Source organism: Notothenia rossii (genome assembly GCF_949606895.1).
Source record: "Notothenia rossii genome assembly, chromosome: 8".
Classification (NCBI taxonomy): Eukaryota; Metazoa; Chordata; class Actinopteri; order Perciformes; family Nototheniidae; genus Notothenia; species Notothenia rossii.
This window is the reverse complement of record NC_136906.1, coordinates 75,354,443-75,370,473: the sequence shown is the minus strand read 5'-3', so window position 1 is coordinate 75,370,473 and position 16,031 is coordinate 75,354,443. Positions and strand designations below refer to the sequence as shown.

General features: G+C 41.8%; 1 protein-coding gene across 1 annotated transcript in view; it reads right to left on the bottom strand.

Moving 5' to 3' along the window:
* Window positions 1-5,241, bottom strand: part of LOC307016392 (exostosin-1) — a 431,895-nt gene extending 426,654 nt beyond the window's left edge. The window contains exons 1-3 of the mRNA XM_079645497.1: window positions 4,854-5,241; window positions 3,146-3,635; window positions 1,688-2,439 (exon numbers count right to left, since the gene is read on the bottom strand). Of these exons, the coding sequence (XP_079501623.1) occupies window positions 1,688-2,439; window positions 3,146-3,635; window positions 4,854-4,936 (1,325 nt within the window). The 5' untranslated portion in view covers window positions 4,937-5,241. The remainder of the gene's footprint in view (window positions 1-1,687; window positions 2,440-3,145; window positions 3,636-4,853) is intronic.
* Between the last annotated feature and the right edge of the window lie 10,790 nt (window positions 5,242-16,031).

Here is a 16,031-nt window from a genome sequence, read left to right as displayed (position 1 = left end):
AAGTAGAAGGGACTGAATCACTCACAATACAGCCTGCATCAAGTTAAAGGGAGTTAGATATTGATCATCTGTTCTAATATTTCACTTACAATTGGAGGGTTACTGTAGTTTAAAAAAAACAAAACAGTAATTAACCAATTTCTTCGGAAAGCCTTGGATTGCCAGACGTCTCCAACCCTTGGAATCTATCCAACGATGGTTGGACTTCACTATTCATTCTCAAACAACCCGTATTTGAATGTGTATCTTATCTTGTATTGAGCTGTGTTAAGTAAACATCAGGTTCTCCCTGAGGTGTCCTCTCATGAAAACTTCACTTCACACCATTGTGTACTTTAACTGCTGGCTTTCCAAGAACTGCAAAAACATAGAGACACCAGAACTGAACACCCCAGCTGAAGAAAGCAAAAGAGAACGATTGAATAACCTAAATAAACAAAGTAAGAGAAATAATGTTGACGATTCAATAAGTGAATGATGTGCTAACATAAAGAGGTTGTATTGTAAGCTCCTGAAATCATGCTCTCCTGACTCCAGTCTTTTTTTTGGAGATGTCCAGAAATTATAAAATGCACAACAATGTACATACAGACACAGACTGTGTAAAATCCCAAGCCAAAACAACGACACTTCGTCCCATTGCAGATGCTCCCTGCTGAAGTTCAGTTAGCAGGATTCACACTGGGTCTCCTCAGGGTTTCTGCAACTTCTAAACGTAAGTATGCATCAGATGACTCTTGGGCTGAGATTTCCAGGAAAAAGCAGGAGAAGTTGAGAATGTTATTCCCATTTACTCCCCGTGCCGTGGTGTTTTGTCTTTGAGCCGTCAGCTCTCGCTAAAAATTCCAAAAGGTGAAATCTTCTTCTCGGCTCAGATCACTTTGCTCTAGAGACCAACTGCTGAGCTGACAAAACTTTCCTTCACTTCAACACTTTTCACACACACACACACACACACACACACACACACACACACACACACACACACACACACACACACACACACACACACACACACACACACACACACACACACACACACACACACACACACACACACACACACACACACACACACACACACACACACACACACACACACACACACACACACACACACACACACACACACACACACACACACACACACACTTCGTAGGAATTTGTCTCAGGAGCTCAGCAACAGTGAAGCTAAACCCGCCTAGACAATTGTGAAATATGAACGTGAAAGCATCCGACCTGTTTCATTCAAATAAAGAAGAGGCGGCTCGTCCACAACACATTCCAGCGGGAGAGTTTTCAGCCAACCAACAAAGATTTGTAATGATTAAGACATTAACATGCCCATCCCTAGACACGAGGAGCTGTAATGATGTGCAACAAACACTGCATTTGAAATAACCGACAGCAAAACAGAGGTGATAATGAGATAACTGCCTCAGCGATAATATCTGATAACAAGCAGGCTGTCTGCAGACACCAAATGCACTGACAATGTCAACAACCAAAAGGACTTCTGCAGTTAAGGAGTAAGAACTTCCAAAACTAGCAGGAGAATAGAAATGGCTATTTTGAGACACAAATAAATCCCCTTAATATATTGAACTTCAAAGCACTGCTGTCGTTTCAGACAGATAAAAGCAAACCCAGCGAAATCAAGGGAAAGAGATCAAAAAGCGTGACTTACTTTGAGTATTCTTCATTATCTCTGTTGCAGCGAGAGTCCTTGTGTTTCTCCCAGTCCTTGCCATGTTTGCATGTGGTCAGCAGAATGATATCTTCCCCGTTGTGGATGTGATACAGAGCGTTCCTCGTCTCAGAACCGATGCCAGTCAGGTATCGCTTCCCTTTGAAAACCAGCAGGTACTTCCTGGAAGGCGGTGCATCGTTGAGCGTCAGATAACCCATGCCCCCTCCTTTTAGCGGGTGCTCCTTGGAGAATAGAGGGATGGAGATATCAAAGTTGGCTCTGAAGTTGACCACATCTGCGCTGGCCTTGGCCAACATGGCCTGGCCCACCTCGAAGCCCAGGTCCTCTGTGTAGTCCGGCCAGGTGCCAGAGTACAGGTTGAATATGAGGTGGTTCCTGCCATCGTTCCACGTGGGCAGGCTCTGGATTCGGAGCCTGACGTTCTGGACAAACTGAGCCGAGAGCTGGTCCCTGTCCAACGTGTCCACGGCCAGGATGAAGAGACAGGCCCTCGAGGGGTCTGTGGTGTGGAAGCGAGACTCCTCGATGGACGACAGGATCTTCTGGTAGGTCTCGGAGATCTCGTCCCCTCTCTGCGGAGGGTAGATGTAAACCCTGAAGCCCGTCTGGCAGCGAGCAAAGTCGAAGCAGGTTTCCATGCGGCAGCGCTTGTTCCTGTAGATGTTGTCTCGGATCGCTCTGCGTTCACGAGGCGACGTGTGCTGGTGTTGGACCTGAGGGCTGTCCTCCTGCAGACACACAGTTTGCATTGAAAAAAACACGTCTACTTCATCAATCCATCAACACTGCATGATCAATTCTCAGCGAACAAAAGCTCTCCTTTGAAATGCCATAAACTCTGTTACCATATTCCGGTTTTGCCTTCATTTGAAAAAGATAGACGGTTACATTTTAAACCTTTACATGGTTAATACAAATATATTTTCCAGTAATATTACTCTTCACATCCGACTGTGAATAGTCATGAAGCACCCCCCCTGATATTTGCCCTTTTTTTACATGCACCCCCTTTGACAGCATTTTGCACGTTTGGCAAATCTGTGGCCTCCCAGTTATTATTTTTATGGTAATAAACAAGATCAACCTTGCTCAATACAAGACACAGAGCTGACCGTTAACAGTCAAGAGGCCATGAGTTACAAATGGAATAATATCTGCATTTCCCACACGCCTCAATCGGATATCGCCATTTTGTGAATAAGGCCTAATTCAGAATATCCGTTTACATGACCAGTTTCAAATCCAGAAGATTGTCATATTAGGTTGACTATTTATGCATTCACAAATATGTGCACGATAGGACTCACTTGACCATAATGCAACACTTACAACCAGGAAAAGACAACACTTATGGATTTAGGATATTAAAATCTTAGACAATTTCAAAATATGTCAATATATCAATATATATCCCAGTCCGATAGCCATGTGTACCTCCTGCTCTCCTCCCTCCAGGTACGGCTCCAGCAGCTGGGTGGACTCCGGCCAGTGCCTTGGGGGTCTGGAGGGGCTCCTCTGGGGCAGGGGCTGGTACACCTCCTGGCTCTGGTGGTAGTACTGGTAATCCGGCTGGTGGTACTGGGGGTACTGGGGAAACTGGTGATATTGGTACGGCTGCTGCTGGAACTCCCCGATTTGCAGACCCCACAGGTAGACGAGGAAGAGAAGACCGGCCCCCACAGACACAAGCAGGTACCGCTTCTTGGCCTGCATGTGTGCTGTGGGGGGGGGGGGGGGGGAGGAAGACGAGGAGGTGGAGGGATAGAGACAGGAAGAGAGGAGGATGAAGAGTAAGGGGGGATAAAGAGGAGGACGAGGAACTAGGTAATGATGAGGAGAGGAGGAGCAGGGAGGTAGACACAGGTCCGCTCGACCCACAGACAGGCTCTCTATCCACAGCTCGGCATGTTGGGATTTGGAGTCACTAAAAGAGACAAATAAATAGAAATGAATTACCCTACAAGTTACTAATAAAGTCGCTAAGAAATGCAGTTACTAAACAAAGTAAAACTTGTTGGCAACTTTTTCTAGAAGGCTAGACAAATATCAGTGTAAAGGCACTATATGTCGTTTAAAAAAGCTGATCATTCTCATCCTATAGCTTTATGTTTTGACAGATTTAATAATATGCTGATCATGTTGAGTCCAATGAAGATCAAAATAAATCAAACAAATAAAATAAAAAGAAGCCATATGCAGTTATAGGTGTCAGGTTCAATAGTTTGAAAAAAAACACACACAAATAGTCCTTAGCATCAAATAAAGCCAAACACTGATGCATGCCACTGTAAGCAATATGTTGTAAATCAGAAGTCCTTAAAGAAAACCAGAATCTAAAACAAGTGCCATTCACAATTTTGCCAATTCAATGTCTTTTTGAAGAGCTTTTTACCTAATAATAATAAATATAATAATAATAGATATTACTAAAGCCATTTAGCAAACAGCATTTGTAATCGTTGTAACTACCTGTGCAGCAAACATTTTGAACAGTAACCGGTGTTTCCGGGTTGTGCGATTAAATTGTGAATATATCCCAACATTCACATCAGTAAAACTAGATTAAAATGCAACTGGGGCAAGCTTAATAGGTGGAGTTTTAATGAAGAAAGACGAGGATGTGTGATGGTAAACTCAGCACTGAACTGCAGGATCTCTCAATGAGGATACATGAGGAAACACGTGGAATATCTGTACCGTAACTACTGTTTAGTAAGCGATCTCCACAAATAACGTTTGGATGATAGTAATGATTTGTTTCCTTTGTTTTCGGTCGCCTGAGTCCACAATTTAAAAGCTAGAACACTCGGTGCACTGCTCTACCTGTTTACAGGGAACACCTGTGGTCCCGGGAACAGATCCGGACCTCCGCGGCTCCGCTCCAGCCGGAGCACCGCTCCTCAGCTCGGATACACATACTCCAGCTCTACGGCCCAAAACACCCGATCACAAATCCATCCACGAATCTGAAATTATGTTAAAAGCAGGTTTTCCCAGCAGTCACTAAGCTCTGCGTCCGTTGGGAAGCCCAACACGGTGCGCTGGCTTCCTCCTCCCCCGCGCCCCAGTCTCAAACTTTCCTCGTGGAAAGACCACGGAGTGATTTTCACGTGCACGAGGCTCCGGCCGGGCGAGCACGCACCTTTTTATCCGCGTGGCAGGTATCCGAGGTGGGAACACACGATCATCTGCCAGAACAGCCGGGATAACACCGACAGCATCCATCCAGGATTAACTGCTGTGTTAACATGCATGGCAAATCATCAACTGCCATCACCCTTTAAAACAAAAAAAAGGAAATCCCAGGAAGACAAGATCCAACTTTTAAATGTTATTCCACCTGCTCGCCGGGTGAGAAATAAGCAATGATCAGCATCCCATGTGAGGTAAGGGAATGCCGGCGCACCTGATCCGGAGAGACGCGCTTCGATACATTCCCATTAGGTGCGTCTTCACGGTCTGACAACAGGCAGCGGGGTTTCCTCAATAGGGTGAGAGTGATGGAGAAAACGAACAGCCTGAGTGCTGGTGTTTCGGGGTTATTCCATCCTGACTGCTCGCCTCCAGCAGACCCGCTGTCCTCATGTTTACTTCCTCAAATCCTCAGATGGATGTGGGCTGCGCCACCGTGCAGCAGCAGCAGCTAAACCCGACACACTGAGGGGGGTTTGGAGCAGGCATGGCTCTGATGGTGAGGTGAAGGAGCTTGCAGTGATTCAGCATCTCTCAGTATGCATTTCAAGCTTGGTTTTTTATCAGTTTAATAATGTAAAAGTCCTCAGAAATGTATTTGGGAGCAGTAGATTCAACCCGGTGTTTCATATTGACTTTCATTCATCTTTACAAACCAAACTCCATTCAGAAATCTGCAAAGTAGGGGTTAGTAATAGTATGCATTATCTGAGTTTAAATCAGTAAAACATGACTTCCAAAAGGCACATTTTCGGCATTTTGGTTGCATCTTTTGTGCAGCTTCGAATAAGATATGAACTTACTACCCCTGTACTAAAAAAAAACACGTTGACTTTAATTAAATGTATTATGTCAACAGATTCCATATAATTGTATTAGGTTAGTTGTAAGCAATAATATATTAGGTTTAATTTCATTGTATTGCTTTCACTAACCTACTGTACAGTTATGTGTAACATGTTGAATACCTTCATCAAAGTAAATGTTTCAGATTTTCAGTGTAGGCTCGTCTCATCAGTAAACTAGTCGAGGTTGTATTTTCATGAAGTGCTGCCTGGTGCTCAATGGATGCAAATTCACTCTCAGCGTGTCTTGTTGGGTTTCTTATAATTAAGAAGATTTCTAATGCAGTTTGTTGTTTCCCCAATTTACACGAGCGAATTAGGCAACACTTTGAGCTGTTGGAAAGTTTTGTAATCTGCATGCAATTTGTCTCGTTTGCTGCACTCAGCAGGCTCCCCTTGAGGTAATGATAATTTAGTTGCAAATGATGTTAAAAGGATTTGTCAAGGCCTGTCAAGGTTTAGTGAACTGACTCCTTGCCAACCTAAACCACTTTTAATTAAGCCCTAGCTCATTCCATCTCTTAATGTTTCAGATATTCGGCCCGATGAATCAACTTTGACCACTTATCCTTTCATCGCTCCTGCCCCTTAGTCATGTTGCTATTATTTGCACCGAAGCCATCGACTGAATACAATTAAATTGGCAATGATTTAAGTAGATGTCATTATCTCATCAATTAAGAGATGGTGTTTGTCGATGTTGCTGAGCCACACAGAGGCAGATCATGAAGCAAACAGTGCCATCGTGTGGTTCATGTTGCAGCCCACACTTCAATAGTTCACACACACACACACACACACACACACACACACACACACACACACACACACACACACACACACACACACACACACACACACACACACACACACACACACACACACACACACACACACACACACACACACACACACACACACACACACACACACACCAACTATAATCAGACTGATGAAGCTGCAAAAAGATATTAACTGTAGGAAATAAAATGAGATTTAAGTCAAATGTACCGCTGGCAGGCAGGAGGAGATGCAAACCATAGAAGAAGAAATCAGCTAATTGAAACTTAATATTATTCCACTGAGCCTGAGAGACTGTCTAGCTAATTTATGAAATTACACAAGGAGTGGAAAGCAAATAAGAACATTTACTCAAGTAGTGTACCTACTTACAATTATGAGGTAGGCTATTACTTTTACTTTTCCCCAATGTAATGGCACTTTACATTTTTACTCCACTACAATTCAGAGGCACACTTTATACTTCTTACTGCACTACAGTTTACTTTAACATGAGCCATCAAGTTACAAATATTTACAGTTTGATAAATAAATACTGTGCTTACAAGTGACTGTGTCAACATAGACTAGAAAAGTGCTATAAATGAGTGCAATCCATTTACTATACAAAAAATACTAAGACATTGCGACATCATCTGAAACAGAATCTTTCAAAATCAAAAATCCTTTACTCGTCCCAAAGTGGAGAAATGTATAGTGTTACAGCAAAGGAGCAGATCAAACGCAAAAAGGCAAGACAATCAAACATATTTAAGCATAAATGGACTTCCTGTACCAACACGTCATGCCATGTTAAATGTGATAGATTGAAAAATCAGACACAATGGTAGAACAATTTCTGGCTATATTACGTACATCCAGCGCCACATAGACTGACTATAGACTTCTATCTATATGGCGCTGCGTACATCCATGTAAATAATTCATTACCCAGCATGCATCATCTAAACTTCACATAAGAGAAAAAAATGCCTATAAGCCTATTCTTTTTTGCCTAACTGTCACCGAGGCCTATCACAGAGTATGACAATTACAATTTTGTCATTTTTTATAAATTATGTATAAAGAGCATAATGTGTTGCAATGACGTCTCGCAACATATGCTTCAGCTGAGAACGGAATGCGCTCGTTGAATTTCGATGCAGCGGGGAGCGTTCTCATGGCGTCTATTATCAACGATATGAGAGGTCTATGAAGGTATATGGGACGCCCTGCCTGTTGAAAACTGACGCTCAAGGGGTACCCATACTTGTCAACCCTCGCAATTTTCGCGGGAGACTCCCGATTTCATTGCCCTCTCCCGGTTTCCTCCCGTCAATATGTGACGAGTGGGGAGTGAGAACGTGTTGCCTGTACAAGTGTACAGTTCAAGTTATTAATGTGTCTCAGGCTTTTAAAATCTCTTAATGGAGCCGATGAAAGTGCATCTTCTCCAGCTTGTTGTTCTGCATTACATATCTGATCCATTGCTTTTGTCAGCTTTGTTTTATTCTCATTTGAATTCATTCAGTGCTTTACAAATCACATTTACTCAACCTGTTTCCAGTCTCTTCCTGTTGTGTTCTCATTTTATTCTGGATGCTCCAATGTGATCTGGCTTTAAAATAATTGCTATCATTATATTACAGATTGTGTCCTATTGATTTTGCTGGATTGTTTTTCCTTTCTGTTCAACATCCTGTAAACCTATAGCTATAAAACTTGTAGCTGGCACAGTTTAATGTCTTCCTGTTCCTTCCTCAGGTGCCAAAAATGGACCGCTTACAGAAGGTGGGAGCGGTATAACTCCTGGATTTCAAACCACACTATAAAGGGGATTTCCCATCTTTAATCTCTGGCTGAACAATAGCAGAATACGTCCTTTGACTTTACTTTGAATTGTAGGAATACACAGGCCAACAATTGTCTGAAACACTACCTCTGCACACCAGTTTTGCTTTCACTTACCTGAATGTGATAACTCTGAGGGATTGGCTGCTGTTGATGGCTTCATGGTCGATTAGGGGGAGATAAATCTGGAAAAGGACGCAGAGCAGCACAGAGAGAGGTTTCCAGTCTCAGTCCACTTCCTGTCTTTCAACATCAATCTGGAAGCTTAAGGGATCATTCAGGTCAGGTGACTGTAAGTAAAGTCTTCTCTCCTGTACCAGCTTCTAGGATGCTGTCATGCAGCTTTAACATGGGATCTAACTAAGTAAATGTGCTCATGTATTTTACTTTCTTTTACTTAACCCTTAGATGCCCTTAGAGTAACTGGACCCACACTCTTCCTTAAGTGGGTCAAAAAGGACCCGTATTAGAATAATATGTGTTTTTATGCCATTTTTGTCATTTTGGTTAAGAAAAAAACTCACTTGTATAATATTTAGTATTATATTTTGGTTCACACTAGAAATATTTGATATTTAATTTTTCACTATTTATAATTTTAGACATTTTCTTTACATTTTGAAAAAAACCCATTTTTGACCCACTTATGAAAGCTTGGGGTAGTAATACAAAAACTACAATTTCTTAAAATTTAAAATTTGAATGGCATGATATCCAAAACATTTTTTTTGAGGAATAGCTGGAATATTAAATGATAAAAAAAAATGTAATTACAAAGATTCTTCAAGAAAACCACAAAAAGACCACACATGTCATTTGTTAGACATTTTTATCCAAAGCCAAAGACTTAGTCAGTACTGTGGACAATCCCCACAGGAGCAATTTGGGGTGAAGTGTCTTGCCCAGGGACACAACGGCATGCTGCAGTGGGACTTATGCATCTAAGGGTTAAGAAAAGGATCTTGAAACTAATTCTATCACTGAATAAGGCTGTGGATATATGAGAACAAGTGAACAAGGTAAACACAAATCTAAGAAAATAGATATCACCATGACTCTTGCCGAGATAATTACTTACATTTAATGTGTTATTTTTTTTATTGTAAAGGTTTTCTGAAATGTTATGGTCATATATGCAAATGAGGCTTGTTCAATGATACTTATTGGTGAATAGTTGAGATATCCAGATGGAAAAAACACCTTAATATGTATTTTGGATATTTTGTCTTTGCTAGTCTAAAAATATTTTGGTTAATCAACATAATCCATATTTTGAATATCTTTTTTTAAAAAGGGGACATTTTAATTTAGTCTTTTTCAGACATCGCTACGATTGATATCTGAAACTCAACAACTCATGCCCAAACTAGATTGATTAGGCAAGAGGAAACACTTTTGTCGTTTCTTTTGGTAGGGGGGGATAGTCCCTTTGAGGGGATTTATTTCCTGAAACTAGAGAAGAGAAACTGATTTTATTTGTCCCCCTGCCATGACTACAACAAGAACTTAAAAAAGTTATTTCAAGATGATCAGCGACACGAGACTTGATTCCTGCGTGAGAGAAACCATTTTTAAACTCTAAATCTGTGTTCAGTATGCCATGTGGAGGAATCATCTAAATGCTAACAACGTTGACTGAGCCATATCATGGGATGGGGGCACGTGAACCCCCCCTCACCTTACACTGCATAACACACAAAATAATAAAAACATTCCCATGGCTGTAATCTGCTTTGTGATTATTTGTTTCATCTAATGACTACCTAATAATGTAACACACACACACACACACACACACACACACACACACACACACACACACACACACACACACACACACACACACACACACACACACACACACACACACACACACACACACACACACACACACACACACACACACACACACACACACACACACACACACACACACACACACACACACACACACACACACACACACACACACACACACACACACACACACACACACACACACACACACACACAGCCAGCCAGCCAGCTGGGCCACTAGCTGCTGTCCTGCTCTGTTCAGATGCTCCAGCTCAGGATTTTGAGGCTGCAGTGTAATTTTCCAACAATCCACATTTCCCGACCATCTGCTGCCGAACAAAACAAAAAAAGCGAGGCAGTAATTATTATCCATTTGAGAGTCATAACAAACCAGCAGAGCAGCTAAAATGCCTCCTCCATCTACAGGAGTGCATGAACTGACGTTTTCATAGGGGAAGCAAACAAATCATGTTTTAATGACAAGCATCACACAGCAGCGGAGAATCATTCTTTGGTTTTTGATTGGGAAAGCGGCACTTGAACCAAATGCAATATAACAACTTGAATTGGTCTGAACAGGTTTCATGCCTCTGCATAACAAGTCAAGTTGCAGTTTACATCCATTTCTGTCCAAAATATCATAACGTCATCATTTTATGCATTTAAGTTTCCAAATAGCATATAAGGTGTTAAGCTGACATCTAACCAGACGCAACCAAAATAATTAACCAGAAGTCCAAATTCAGAATTCACACATGCTCACCTTTTTATACTTCAGAAAGCTAACAAGAAGCCATCCTGAGAAAGAAAATGTCAGGCATTCATAAAATAATACTTACCGTTATCAGGATATATGTGCAATATGTGGTGTCTAGCTTCTAGAAATGTATTGTATTTCTGTGTCCGTAATTCTTGAAGTTTTTGGAAATTTGATGACCTTTCTTTCACAGTCATGTACCCACACAAACACTTGAAGTCTGCTTTAACAACTAATTTGTCTCATGTGTTTCAACCTTTAAAAACATAACCAGACACTACTACACCTGCATTCAAACCAGAACAAAAGACAGAAGAGTAGACAGGAAGTAGGACAAGGGGAACTCTCTGTAGGCTCTTTTACTTGTCACTTTTATTGGATAAAACACGATTATACTAATACATAACAATACAACCTCCAGTTTCAAGATGGTCTAAATAGGTTTATACTGATAGTGAATGCATCCCTCTTCACCTCAATGCATCTGCAGTGCAAACTGATTTTTTGTGTCACCACCACCCACCGGCAGTGTGTGTGTGTATATATATATGTGTGTGTGTGTGCATGTAGAAGAAACATATCAGGGTTAATCGATGAAAGGACAAGCCTCCAGGACTCAGAGTAAAGAGAAGCAGGACTTCTCTCCTCTCCTCTCCTCCTCTCCACTCTTCTCCTCTCTTCTCCTCTCCTCTCCTCCTCTCCACTCCTCTCCTCCCCTCCTCTCCACTCTTCTCCTGTCCTCTCCTCCTCTCCACTCTTCTCCTCTCCTCTCCTCCTCTCCACTCTTCTCCTCTCCTCTCCTCCCTCTCCTCTCCTCTCCTCTCCTCTCCTCTCCTTTTTCTCTTTTAGCCCAGGACTGCTGACCTTTTGCCCAAACTGTGAAATGTCAAGAGGATGCTTGTAATGTCACAACAGCTCATCGGGGCGAGGATGCCGTTGTTATGGAGACCGGATCCTGTCCGAAAGCTCGATGAGACTTTTTTCACCTAAATAAAAAATAGCAGCCATTTTTTATTTGACCTTTAGTTCCGTTGTGTTTGTGCAGTTATTCTCTAAGAGGGTGCAGCAACTGTTTACACATTCATGGAAACGTTGCATTGCGTGGCATGAGGTAACATTTACATTAATAACATTTTATATTATAAAAGCAATGCAAGTTTATTTATAAAGCACGAAAACAGTATTTTTTGACGGACAGAAAATTCTAATTAAAGCTAAAATGGCATACACCAGTTATAAAACACAAGTATAAAATCTAACGTGTAAAAACTGTCATCAATAGTTTTTTCTTTAACATTAAATACAATTAGTAATCAATCAAAGCATTTTGTGGAATTACACTTGAATTGCCCACTGCACTTTACAGAAAATACGTTTTTTAAAGAGTTATCATGACCGTTTACAAGCTTGTGATTAATTCAAGTGAAATCCAACCCGACTGTCCATCACTGCCGTTTTTCCATTGATGCATATCTGAGTAAAAGCAGTGAGACCCTGTTGCTGTCAACGTCGAGATGATGGTTTATCTTGCGAATATTCGCTCGGATAAATGAAATCCCTGACGGCTTCCTCATAAAATATTTTCAGTATTAATGGCTTGTGATGGAAGCTGTAAATTCATGTTAAAATGAAGCAGCCATCTTGAGGTTTTGGCATTTCAATTATCCACAACACCCTGCGCAGTACACTCTGTCATTCTGTCAACTTTAATGTTTTAATATTCTGTTTTAAAGGCTGCTCACAAACACACACACACACTGTGTATAGGCATTTAGTGCAACACACACACACACACACACACACACACACACACACACACACACACACACACACACACACACACACACACACACACACACACACACACACACACACACACACACACACACACACACACACACACACACACACACACACACACACACACACACACACACACACACACACACACACACACACACACACACACACTGTGTATAGGCATTTAGTGCAAACACACACACACACACACACACACACACTGTGTATAGGCATTTAGTGCAAACACACACACACACACACACACACACACACACACACACACACACACACTGTGTATAGGCATTTAGTGCAAACACACACACACACACACACACACACACACACACTGTGTATAGGCATTTAGTGCAAACACACACACACACACACACACACACACACACACACACACACACACACACACACACACACACACACACACACACACACACACACACACACACACACACACACACACACACACACACACACACACACACACACACACACACACACACACACACACACACACACACACACACACACACACCATTTTTGATTTATAGTCGGAGCTATGCCTCAGTGACTAACCAGAGTGAAATATTAATGTGAAGGCAAAATGAGTGACGTTCTCATACATTTTCTAGTGACTGTGTGAAGAGGGATAATTTAGTGTAATCCATTTGATGAGGAGCAAGCAGGCGTTCAGGAGAGCATCCATCAGGACGCTGGAGTTGACTGTAATATGTGATTATCTTGATCAACATGACACCCAAACACACACTTACATATTATGCGCACACACCCACAAAGGTCCTGCTTTGTTTTTTAAATATAAGAGAAAATATTATGTTAATTTTCAGGTTAATATTTGTATGTCTCTACTGTGACACGTCTCCATGCTTTAATGTTCAAAAAGCCCTTTCTTTTTCTCATACTGTCTGTGCTGCAGTGGGAACATGTTTCAAATGGGGGGAGCTGTGGGGATCACATCCTAGTCTAGGGGGGTCAGGGGGGAAGATTTTTTTTTAACATTATAAAGTAAAATGCTTCAATCTGGTGCACTTTGAGCTGAATTGCCAGAGACTAGATCTAAGGGGTACAGCTCTAAACACCCATATCGAAAAAATCGGTTTACATTTTAATAATCAAATAAGTATGTGGACATGACCAATAACCTAACATAGCCAATAACAAGTAAATGTAACTTTTGTTGTTCATTTATTTCTTATTTTACCTTAACATTGATTTATTTATGCATATTCTTTAATCTCTCCAGATTTAAACAATATTTCTGGTTTACTGTCCTATATGCACTGGAATGATTTCAAACCTGTTTTTATTTATCCCAATAATTATAAAGGTGTGCCTTGGAAATATTTGTTTACATAAATTGTGAACAAAGCGTTTGAGACCCTCTGAGATAACTTAGACTAAAGTGAACTATCTAAACACTCAGTCCTTTACCTCACTGAGCCTCTCAGTCTGTCTGGAGAGGACTCTCCCTCCACTTCTTTTATCCGTTAGCGCAGCAGAAGCTAACAACAATCCCCGCCGGTATCTCTCTCGCTCTCTCTGTGTGTGAGCTGCGGGCGCCTGATAAGCCAACATCCCTCACTTTCATCGTACAGGGCGAATGGAAACTGTAACCGGGGTGAAAAGGGTGTTATCTTTACTTAATTATGAATGTTGTTACATCAGGGCTGAACATTTGTTTGTATTATATTTCCATGTAATCTTGTGGAAGTGCAGATTCCCTGTCCTCCATCAGGGGGTGCTGCAGCACCTTCAGCTACCTCCCACGGCCCCAGCACCTCTTTTCACCCTCTGTCTGAAACCAGAGCCCAGTCTGCTCTGATTGGTCAGCTGGCCGACTCTGTTGTGATTGGTGAACTGCTTAGAGATGTCACGCCCCTTAGCCTATCACATACAATGTGTTGGAGCGCTAGCCAATAGAAGCACGAGTGTTACTGTTGGAGAAAATACAAGTTGTCCCCTCTTATGGGCCTCAATGCATTGATACTGTGGGTGTGTGTGACTCTGCAGCTGCCTCTTCTGAGATAGGAGAGGGCAGAGCATCATTTATGTTGTTGGTACAGACAAGAGGACACATATTTGTTGTCTCCTCTATCCTTCGAGGGGCAAAGAGCAACAACTGTGTGGAGGAAGTATACGTGACTTTTCAGAGATGTTCCCGACACCTGCCGACGATGCTGGCGCCAACTCGATTTACGACTTTGTAGCTATCTCCTCATTTTGGACTATATAAGCTTGATGTTTTTCTCCTTTGAGCAGCATACCTCATGTGTGTGAGTTGAACCATATCCTTTGTATGTGACTTAACTCTGCTCCTTCTTGCAAGAATAAATTAGTACCTGACTTTTGATTCTCAACCCGGTGTCGAGTGATATTTTCCTAACAGTTACGTAGTGATGTCACTATGTTCCTGAAGTCAAAGGAGTCCAAAAGGGACCATTCAGCAGTGGGGGAGTGTGGGGGAAATACACTAGCCTTTGCAGACCATTTACATGCACTAAAACCTATAAAACACAGGAAAGAGAAAACTCCAAAAAGCATTAAAGGGCCACTAACAAAAATATATCAAACATTTCTGATGTCATGCAACTGTGGTTATATGTCATGCAACTGTGATGTCATGCAACTGTGGTTATGTTTGTAGTTGTGGCCACATCTTCACGGCAACATACATAACCGCAACAAATACAAAGCTGTAAAATGAAACTTCAGATTTGTGTCAGGACAAATGTGAAGTTGGCCCCATTGCAGAGAAAGGCAGAGCGGTAAAGTTCAATGACGTATTGCCATATTAAGGTTGACAGTATATCGGCTTACATGCAGGTGCAGGTTCATGCAACATACACATGAAAACAAAATGTCAGCAGGTGTGTTGGTTCGTGTGTCGCTATCGACGAGAGGAATCAGGATGAGTAAATGAAGGCAGGTGCAGATCTGTTTGAGACACTCTTCCCACACAAACTGTTGAATACTGGGGAGAAAACATCCTCCATGTAGAGTGAAAGTGCTTTTTGTTTTTTGGATGGGAAGCTCTACCATCTGCCGTCAAGAGAACAGAGTTTACTTGCTTGACTTGTTTGGAGTGGTTAAAGATGATTTCTGATCAGAGTTTCCATCTCACCGCACTCAGTGGAACATTGGAGCCGTTTTGATGCTTTTTCCTACAAGACTTATAGGCAGCAGGAGTCCATCTTCTTCTTCTTCACTCCATTGCTTCCAATACCCAGAAGATAAATCAAGTGCCGAGAGTCCATTGATGTGAGGG